The following is a 10,813-nucleotide window of genomic DNA, read 5'->3' as shown; positions in this document are numbered from 1 at the left end:
TTCTATAAAGACACTAAGTCAAGATGTCTATGAGACCACAAAAAGCACCTCAAGAGCTGTGAAGGCAAAGATTAAATTATTGTAGGCTAAAAGGTGTTTGCTATTGAGAGCTAGAAAATTGGGTGGATTTTTCCTAGAATTAGTTATTTTAACATCCTATGCAGACTCATTTCCCAACATGTAGTGCAGAAAGGTTTTTGGCTTCATTATAGAGCAGATGGGCATTTTCCTTTCATTTTCTGGATTGTACATTGCAGATGCCAATGGTGAATAAATCTTGGATTATTAACAGTCTCAGGGATGACAGTGCCTAGGTGGTGAAGGCTGAAGCTGAGTTTGTAAAGAAGATGCCAGAAGCTTCCAAATTGAAGGTTATCGAACTACATTTTTATCCTATTTTTGTCCTCTTGATCACCTCTATGACCAGCAAGCTCTATGACTCATTCAGTTTCCCCCACCTCAAGAAGTCCTCCTGATACAGGCATGGGAGGTAATAGTTAGGGATCATAGGATATCATCCTGCAGAAGAAGCTGGAGATTCCTATTAATAACTATTGACCTCCCCAAAAACAGTATGATGTGTATGCTGCCAAAATGTGGTGTAAAATAACAGATTAGTGGCCTTATTTCTGCTTACAAGTGTGACCTAAAATCTGGCTACAGAGCTACATGGTGCATGGCAGTCTGAAAACTCACCTCGATCTCTGTGCAGTATAGTTGTACTCTGGCCTCCTGTGGGAGTTAATGGAATGGATTACTAACAGAAGCAAAAGACATGACAATTTCAGTCCCAACATTTAAAAAATATACTTGGATACAACTTAAAAAAACAATGAATTGTGAAACTAAATGTTACCCCTTTAAAGCATTTTGTGGGCTTTCTCCCCTGCATGCCCCAACATGGAGGGTTGCACCACCACAACCCCTTCTGCTTATGCATACTAGTTCTGAAAGTGCTATACTGTATCTCAGTGTAGGAGGAACATGATGCGTCATTGTATCTCAGTGTAGGAGGAACATGATGTGTCATTATATCTCAGTGTAGGAGGAACATGATGCGTTATTGTATCTCACTGTAGGAGGAACATGATGCATCATATTTTCTCAGTGTTGTAGGAATAGGATGCGTCATTGTATCTCAGTGTAGGAGGAACATGATGCGTTATTGTATCTCACTGTAGGAGGAACATGATGCGTCATTGTATCTCAGTGTTGTAGCAATATGATGCGTCATTGTATCTCAGTGTAGGAGGAACATGATGCATTATTGTATCTCACTGTAGGAGGAATATGATGCGTCATATTATCTCAGTGTTGTAAGAATATGATGTGTTATTATATCTCACTGTAGGAGGAACATGATGCGTCATTGTATCTCAGTGTTGTAGGAATATGCGTCATTGCAACCTTCAGTTCAGTATATATCCTCCCACATTCAGTTCCATTATTCCAAGGATTACAGTTATAGTCCTCTGAATTTCAGCAAGCACTCCCATAAAGGCCAATGAACTGGGTAACCTTCGTCTTCCTAGGATAGGTGAGCTGGAGATGTCTGGTCATTCTCAGCACCCTGGCTGATTCTTCTTGTGAATGGGTTATTAGTTGAACTCAGGTCATCTGGGTCATAGTCATTACTTTTTCATATTGGGTCATAGAGTCAGTGAGGATCAAATATTTGACAAGCTGTTAATGTAATTGCTATTGCTGTCTCTCTCTCTCTTTCTCTCTCTCTCTCTATATATATATATATATATATGTGTGTGTGTGTGTGTGTGTGTGTGTGTGTGTGTGTGTGTGTGTGCGTGTGTGTGTGTATACATGTGTATGTGTGTCTTTGGATGTATAATGGAGTTATATCAATAATTTTTCTTGGCATTTTTTATGAATTAAATTAGAATCGATTCTATCTTAAATAAGTATTAAAAACTGTGTTAGGAGTATTCATTCTTAAATTTGCTTGTTGAGGTAGCAAGAGGTGATAAATTGGTGTACAAAATAAAGTGCTTATTTTTGTCTTGCAATTCCTGAAGTTCTCCAAATACTTGGCAGTTGTTTTTGAAACTTGTTTAAATGGGACTAGTTCTAAGTCAAATAATGTTTTCAGCATTTCAAATTAGAACACGCTTTTTTATTTTGTTTAAAAGTAACATAAAACATTTTAAAAACAGAAAGCGCCTTGCTCTGTGTAACAGAAGTCCGGTTTTAATTATTTTTATACTTCAGAAAATTTCTGGAAAAGTACTTAACAAAGATGAAAATCAAAGTTTCTCAGCTCCGAAAAAGAAAGTGTATAGAATGACTGGCAGATGTGGAAGTTGAAGGAATAGTGGTACACAGTTTCTGTTATTAACAGTAAATACAAATACCCTGATATTGAATGCAGGTCGAGGATGTGTAACTTCTGTTCAACGGTAGCTGAAATAATACCTTTATGCACCTATTTAAAAGTTCTTTTCCTTCTCTGCTTCCTTCTTCAGCCTTTATGATGACATCACCTAAGGGAAAATAAAACGATTGTGCAACATGCCAGCAAAGAAAAACACACTAGTTACTGTAACTGGTGATTCCACGATCATATGCTGTTTCAAATTGGGAATTTTGAGGCCGCCCGCCTGTATATATATATACTGACCTCTTGTAGTGGGTATAATGTGGCAGACAAGAACTGGCTTAGTTGTACAGAAGACAGCAAAGGAACTTGAACACCTGAATACCAGCAAAGGCACTTGAGAATACAAGCATAAGAGAATTGGGACTGTGTGAAAAGCATCGTGTTATAAAGAAAAGGAGCATATAAGAGAATTTTAGTCACTACCACTGTTAAGATGTTTTCTACCAAGAGTAAGTTCAGTGCATAATTAAGTTTCTTTGCTATTTTTAACAGAATATATTAATCTATAAAAAGGTCAAAGTGAACTGAATGGTATTTAAAAAACTTTACTAACTGTACGTACGTTTTGAAGAATGTTTCATTTTTGAATTCTCTTCGATGCTGGTATTTTATGTTTTCCTGAAACAGAGACTGTGCAGGCTATGTGTTACAGCATTGCAGTGATTACCCTGACAACTAGACTGTGGTATCACATAGCAGCACATCAAATGTTTGTGGAAATCTCTATAGAGGATCTAAAGGTGCCAACAATTATTGGAGAATCTGTTGCAACTTGTCTGCTGGATTCTTTTTACTTGTAGCATCTACCAGTTAAGTCGGCAGTGAAATTCAAACTGTCAATCGACGTTCCTCTGGAGGTGGTGTTTTCTGTAGAGCTTCCCAGTAAACCATGGATTGTGCTGAGGGAGAAAGTTCCTTAGTGTTACCAATGCATCAGAGAAAACTTGCCTGACATTCCATGCCTTATGTAATTACATATTTAACCCTACATGGAATTCTTCAGCCTAAAAGAGGCAATACAATCTGATTTGTTTTTTCCTATTGTTTTGCTCTGTCAGTAGAAAATGTCTTATAAGTGTGAATTGCATGTATCACTATTTTGTAGATGTTGCCAAGAAACTTTTTATTCATTGCTGTCTCTTAACCAGTCCTAGTGATCTGGCAGCATTGAGGCTGGGGTCTTTGGCAACCATGCTATTGTAATCCAAAGTTATATTCTTTCTGCTGTACCACAACTCAGCAGTTGTCTGCTTATTTACTTACTTGATGGCTTACATGGCTTCAGAACTATGCTCCTTAAAGCTCATGCATTGCCCACAGTTGGAGTTTCTATACAAGTACAATGTGGTTGTGGACAGATGAATCACAGATGAGCTAACGGACTTCTCATAGTAGAACGTTGCTTGTTCAGCCAGAAGGGGATGTATAGTCTGTAATTCTTATTACTAGTGATTGCAGACATCCCATTAATCTTTATTGCCGCCTTCCATAAATAGACTGTGAGAGGAAAGGAAATCCAAATTTACTAAAAAGATAGCAAGGGCTGTAAATCAGCTCTGTCACTGCAAAACATAACAGTTTACAGGTAAATAAAATATCTGCCAGTGAGCAGTCAAGCAGGAGAGTTATCAATCTTCTTATATAATTGTACCACAGAGAAGGGAGATTAGTTATTGATATGCTGGTGGATTTCTGTGTATATGAGGGTAAAATTTTGTGCATATAGACAGTGTTAGTGTGCATGGAATTTAAAAAAAAAAATCTTAGCACGATAATATAAAAAAAATATTTCTATTTTAGGCTATTTATTTATCGTTTTGATCGCCGTTTTCCATGGTTGTGAGTTTGCTCCCATTCCAGCAGCATCTACCATTGCTCAGACACTTCAGTTGTCTCTCTTCCTCCAAAGCAGGACAGCAGATCTTCTGTCAACATACGTAAGTAACATCTGTGACTTGTTCAGAAAAGAAAGCACGTGTTAAATCAGTCATAGAGTAGAGAGTTAGCAATGTGTAATGTAGTGACAGCACAGTTGATGAAAACAGCCCCAAATCCACTTCTGTAGGGTCAAAGCTGGGGTAGAAATACTTAGAGGAATGAACACTACATCAAATTCCCACGTTTAGCTTCATATCCAAGCCTAGTTAGGAAACAATGCATTTGCAAGCCTAGCTAGGAAAAAGTAATGCTCAGTTGCTTCCAGCATTGATTAAGTATTTTCCCGTAAGTTAAGTAAAGATGGATGGTGGTGGGACTGACATCTACAAGATCAGGGGCCAGCCATGTATGCAATTATGCAAAGTCAGCATCTGAAGAAAAAAATAGGAAATGTGTTTAACTGTACAGTGGAGATTTGTATAATGTGTGAAGCTGCAGTCAGATAAAGCAGTATAGTTTTATCTTTCTCTGGGTGAGTGTCAGGCATTGTTGGTCTGAAAGGTGCATTTTTTTTCATGCACCATGTTACAGTTGCAGCTGGTGAAAAGTAAATGACAGACGACTGAGAAATGGGAAACTCTCCTTTAGTTTGTAGACACGGAGAGGTGCAGTGTAAGACAAGGAGAATGCAAATGTGTTTCCAAAGCGGAGACTGATTTTTTTTTAGGGATGGTAATTATCAGCACTGGCTTCGCCATGCAGCATTGCATGGAAGGTGACAGGAAAGGGTCCAACAGTAATACTGAATGACATCCTTTGCTTATTCATGGAATTAAACATCAAATGTGCATGCTTCTCCCTTGTTATTGTTCACCTAGTGTTGTTGGAAGAAAATAGTAATCGATTTTAACTAGACAATACAGTGTGTAACAGGAATAGCTTAGCCTTTGTAATGCATGTACACCTGGTGAAAGGTAAGGGAATAACTGCATTCAGGTTACAGATCTGCAGAAACAGAGGTAGGGAGAGTATTGCTAGGTGTACTGTGGAATATGTACAATGCATTATGTATTCATCTGTTGTATTTTATGTTGGTGAAAGGTACACTGCAAGTAACAAAAGATATATAGTTATGGTATGTGTTTATTGCAAGGACAACAGACAGTATGTATAACAATTTATATTGTGCTCAGGTTATAACACAAACTGGTACACTGAGATCAGTGCAGTAACCCTGCAAATCAACTTAAATAAATGAATGTTAATAAGTCCATTCACACTATCTGTTGTCTGTTTTGGAGTTTGTGAAAGGTGAGGATCTATATGGTGAAACTAATGAACATTTCTGATTTTGAAAGACCAACAAAGTGGCAAAACAGCAGAATGCAGCTAAGTTACCCTTCAGCAAAAGGCATGTGACACTCTTTTCAAAGTTGTCCATAGGGGTGAGGTAGCCCTTTACTTTTAATGTTTTAGCTAAATGGCCAGTGTTATTCATTTACACTGACTGGATGGACAAATTGTCTCTGTCGTAATAAGTCAAAGAATGTGTCTTTCTCACCAGAGTAGTTACAAAAAAAAAAGTACAAATCAGACAAAATACACAATTCCTCACTGGTAACTTCGCAGTTTTAAGATGGCTCTACCTTTTTTGTGTCGCCTGTTTTCTGCATACAGATTTATTTACTGTTCTTGTTCATTTGTCTTGTCTTTCCCATATTCCATAAAAACACTGAGAAGGCAAATCTCTGGATGTAGTGCCTGTGTTTCTGTACTTGAACCTGTTACTATCTCAGTGCTAGTGTACCTGGCTGGGTTTCCCTATTCAGTTAACAGTTGTGAGATGAAATCATTATCTTTGCTCTTCTATCCTCTGTGTAGTCCCTCCCCCAAGAATTTGTCTACCTGTAAACCAGAATTCCATGCAACGCTTGAGTGTACTCTGGAATGCAAAAACTCCAGCTGATATCATTATGTAAATACCCACATGCCTCGTTTTATTTTTTCAGGAAGCAACATGCCTTTCGCCTTCCCACATTCAGAGTGTGCATGTCTGTGTGTGTGTGTGTGTGTGTGTGTGTGTGTGTGTGTGTGTGTGTGTGTGTGTGTGTGTTTGTGTATGTGGGTGTGTATCTTTGCCTTTCTCTTTCTCTCTCTCTCTGCCTTTGAATTGGTTGAGTGTGTGCACATGCAGGCTCATGCATGCATGTGTGTGCGAGACACCTGTCAACCTTCCAGATTTTCACAGAAAATCCTGATTTTTTTTTAGCTTGTATTTTTGGAATGTTTATTATAAAATGTTCCATTTTCTGGCAACTTATTTAGAATTAAAGCCACTAAATAATAGCAGACATTTGAATTTTAGACTTCATATCCTTCAGAAAATACTTTCTAATGCAAAACTTATTTTTCTAGCCAGTATTCCAAATTTATAAGTTCAATATTTAAAATCTGACCCTGATTTTTGGGCCTTAGTGTTCCTGCTATTTTTAGCACTGTCCAGAATTCTTGCACTGGCAGGTTGAGGTGTGTGTGTGTGTGTGTGTGTGTGTGTGTGTGTGTGTGTGTGTGTGTGTGTGTTTGTGTGTGTGCGTGCGTGTGTATGTGTTTATGTTTGTGTGCATGCGCATGTGTGTGTGCGTGCACAAGTGTGCGCATGTGAGTGTGTGTGTGTGTGTGTGTGTGTGTGTGTGTGTGTGTGTGTGTGTGTGTGTGTGTCCTCAAGTGTGTGCATGTGACCGTGTGTATGTGTATGTGTATCTGTGTGTCTGTGTGCATCACTGCTCTCTCTCTCTCTCTCTCTCTGCCCCTGAGTTATCTAACTCAGAGATAGAGATCGCTATACAACATTAGCAAACATCCTCCTGTTCCTGTACTGTGTGCCTCCAGGCTGATAGGGGTGAAAGGAGACATAGTGCAAGTAAGGATATCTTCAGTTAGTTTAACACTTCAGTGTCTGAGTGGTGGCAGATATTAGAGAAACAAATCAACACCAGAGAGTAGTCAGTCTCTCTGTCATGGGTTATAGGGGGTTGGGAAAGGATTCTACACATCTGGTACTTATTTGATGCAATCCTGAAAATGAGACATTTTAGTTAGTATCATACAAATGCCCCTCCAAAAGCACAGCATCCTAACTGTAGGGGTGGACCCTGTCAAAAGATTGTGAGAAAGGGCACAGGAACCACTACAAGAACCACTTAATTATGATAATCAAAGAGTCATACCAAAAATGCCAGAAAGCTTTCTGAGCCAGGTGTTTATATGTATCTACTTCCACATGATGATACTAGGTTTGTGGATAGGCATAGTATATATAATAGAGAAAGGGAGACAGGACTGCAGCCAACTGCAAGGTGTAATTATTGGGTGCAGGCAGACAAAGTATATAATGAGCCTATATCACCCAAACGCAGGCATATGTACTGAGCACTATGTTTAGTTAATCTGAAAGATTGTCTAATTATCCTATTTAATATATTGATGCATATTATCTGAGTTGCAATTAGGTACCAGCAACAACACAGTTCCCCTTATCTGTTTTAAGACAGTAGGTTACAACACTGAACATAACAAGCTTAGTGACATCCAATAACATAATACGATCATGCTCACCAAGCAGAAGTTACAGAGTAGAGGATTAAAAATTTTAACAAATATTACACCTTCCCAGCATAGCAATTCGTATTGGTCAGCTATAATATGATTAGATATGTGATGTAACCTTTTTTTTTTGTAATCCAGCAATAATGGAGCATGATGAAGCAGTGTAACATGGGAAAGCTTGCATATCTGACGCATACTTGTCAGTTTGTTGCAGCAGTGTTGGTGACCATAAATATAACTAGATTTCACTAATAATGCTACAGGTCATACAGGACTGAGGAGTTAAACTGAGACTGCTGTTCATTGTACCTGATGTAAAGTTGATATCTGCTCTGAATTTTTTTACTAACCACAGGTTACATTTGTCTATATTACAGCTCAGTTATCAAGGATCACCATTTAGTGATTCGGGTTTCAGTTCTCCTGATCTGGATTACACTGGTGTGCCAAAGGCTGAGATCTCGTACACTGCCTGGAGACAAATGAGTGCTGAAAACCGTCTGAAAGAAAACATCAAGGCTTACCGGAACTTCACAGATTTTTTTCTGTTGATCTCAGATGACCAGATGCAGCTGAACCCATCAAAGTCTGACTTGTTGACCAAACTGAATAGCACCAAAACGAGCATTGAAGGTCTCCTTAACAACCTGTATTCTATCATGGCATCTATGGGCTTCTCTCTGCCACCTGTGGGCAGCACACTCAGTTCCTCAGCCTACACAGCAGACAGCTTTACCAGGAAAGTCAGGGGCTATGTTGTCTGTAGGGATTACGGCTACTGGATGGACAGGACTGTTCGTGACTTCCAGAAGCTCAGCACTGACTATCCTATAACAGCCAAATGAAAAAGTTGTTTTGGGGCAAAATGAATCTAGAAGAGAGAGAGAGAGAGATTATTGTTACAAGGATAGTAGTTAATATACATTGTTATTTATTTGTAAGTTATGTTTTCATTGATGTAGAATGCAATTCTGAAAAGCACTACAGTTTTCACTTAAACTACTTGAAACTCAAAGTATGGATTACTGAATACAAGAACATAGTTAGGTGACTGGTATTGAACTTATGTGGGCTGTAACAATTTAGTGAAAGAGTGATAGTGGGTTGTAAAATGTAAAACACATGTATACACGTATACACACACACACACACACACACACACACACACACACACACACACACACACACACACACACACACACACACACACACACTCCCTGCTTTGAGATGATTATGCCATAAATGCAGTCACTTATTTAATGCATAGTGTGTGTGTTATACTTCAGCAATACTAGATATTTTACCTGTAACTGCCAACATATCATATAAAGGACATACATATGTTTAGTCACATATAATTACATTATTTTCCACTAAGTCAGAACAGCAGAGCTAGAAATACCTAACTTTCTGACCTTGCCACTGAACTTTTGAAAAATATACAAGAGTTATTTTTTTAGTAACACTTGAGAGTGTTGCTGCAGGCAGACAGCACTCTGAGAATGAAATGCTTCACATAATAACACAGCACCACACGGTTTGAGTGTGGGGGGCAGGGATATTTCGACAGAAATCCAGTTCTGCTTCTGAGGTTTTAATGTTCATTATCCTTATTCGCATCACATTGTAAAATAACTACTTGCACTAGTGGTCAGCCAAGAACATTCCTACCACATGTTAAATTGCATTTTTTATTTATCAAAGAAAAACTATTTATAAAGTGAGGATATTTCAGACTGTTATACTTTTTTGTTATTGTCATGTTTTACAGTTTATTTTTGTAACAGTTTTGCGTTAACTTTTTAAGTATTATTGAAAATATTATTTTTTAGTAAATTATATGATGAATTTCTGTACCTGATGTCTTGATATATTTAATTATTTAAACGATTTTTAAAACAGCAGATGATCAAAATAATGTATAAGCCAGATAAGTTTAAAAACTTGAAATAAAAATGTTATTTTTTTAAAAAAGGGGTATTTTTTTATTTATTATGAGGACATACATTCTTCTTGGATTTCAATGACTTTCATGTATGCAATTAGTTTTATTGCAAAGTTTAATCTTAAAATTTTAAAAAATGTGAGTTTATTAACTTTGAGTGTGTGGTGGGCATTAATAGGCTGAAATGAATGCCAAACTGTAGTGTTGTCCACTTTTTTTAATTCAGTGTGTTTCACTTAAAATCTTGCTATCTTCTAGCAATCTGAATAGATGAAACATATCTGTAAACCGTTCCCTTGTAGATCTGCCGCTGGGTCTTACATTCAAAGGTTCATAGGTAGGTACTAGGCGACCTGCCCAAGGGCATTTATAAGTCTAGCCAGAGTGTGTCAGCTTTCGCTGCCCCATTGATTAATTAACTGAGCCTCTGTCAAGAAGAGCCAATGAAGTGATCCCAGGGATATATTTTCTGTTTCAAGGTTTCTCTTGAAGAGTGTTAGTGAGGGGCTCTGCCTAATGTAGTTAGAAATTTTGTTCCAAAGCATGGGGAGTCTCTGTGACAGGAATCTATCCCTCCAGCGTGTTCTATTTATTGTTGTGGTGAGGTTTAGCTTACTAGAGCGAGTAGCTCACAGTGACTTGGATTTCTTTAGGTGGAGCGTGTCCATCAATTCTGAGTTGGACATGGCTTTGTAAGTCAGGCAGAGATCACCTCTGAGTAAACGATATGCGACTGAGTACAGCTGGAGTTTCTCCAGTCGGGCTGAATAGGACATATGTTTGAGGCCAGTAATCCTATTGGTGAGGTACTTTTGTGGTCTTTCCAGCTGTTGGAAGTGTCTTGTGAGGTACATCCCAAATGGGGCATTATACTCTATGATGGGTCTGATGAGTGACGAGTGGTGGAGCACTATAACCTCTTTATTTCTAGATGTGAACTCTTTAGTAATTAGATGGGCTACATAGATGGATTTCCTAACTACTTTGACAAT

General features: G+C 38.1%; 1 protein-coding gene across 1 annotated transcript; it reads left to right on the top strand.

Annotated features, from left to right (window-relative positions):
- Window positions 1–2,539: 2,539 nt before the first annotated feature.
- CLCF1 (cardiotrophin like cytokine factor 1) lies at window positions 2,540–9,605 on the top strand. Its single transcript, XM_044084902.1, has 3 exons — window positions 2,540–2,841; window positions 4,193–4,329; window positions 8,254–9,605. Exons 1-3 carry the CDS (start codon window positions 2,826–2,828, stop codon window positions 8,719–8,721), a joined length of 621 nt encoding a protein of 206 aa, XP_043940837.1. The 5' UTR covers window positions 2,540–2,825; the 3' UTR covers window positions 8,722–9,605.
- The last annotated feature ends 1,208 nt before the right edge of the window (window positions 9,606–10,813 follow it).

This window comes from Protopterus annectens, chromosome 10.part0, assembly GCF_019279795.1.
Source record: "Protopterus annectens isolate FY-2018-M chromosome 10.part0, PAN1.0, whole genome shotgun sequence".
Taxonomy (NCBI): Eukaryota; Metazoa; Chordata; order Ceratodontiformes; family Protopteridae; genus Protopterus; species Protopterus annectens.
The sequence above is the reverse complement of the archived record's forward strand: the minus strand, read 5'-3'. Positions and strand labels throughout refer to the sequence as shown.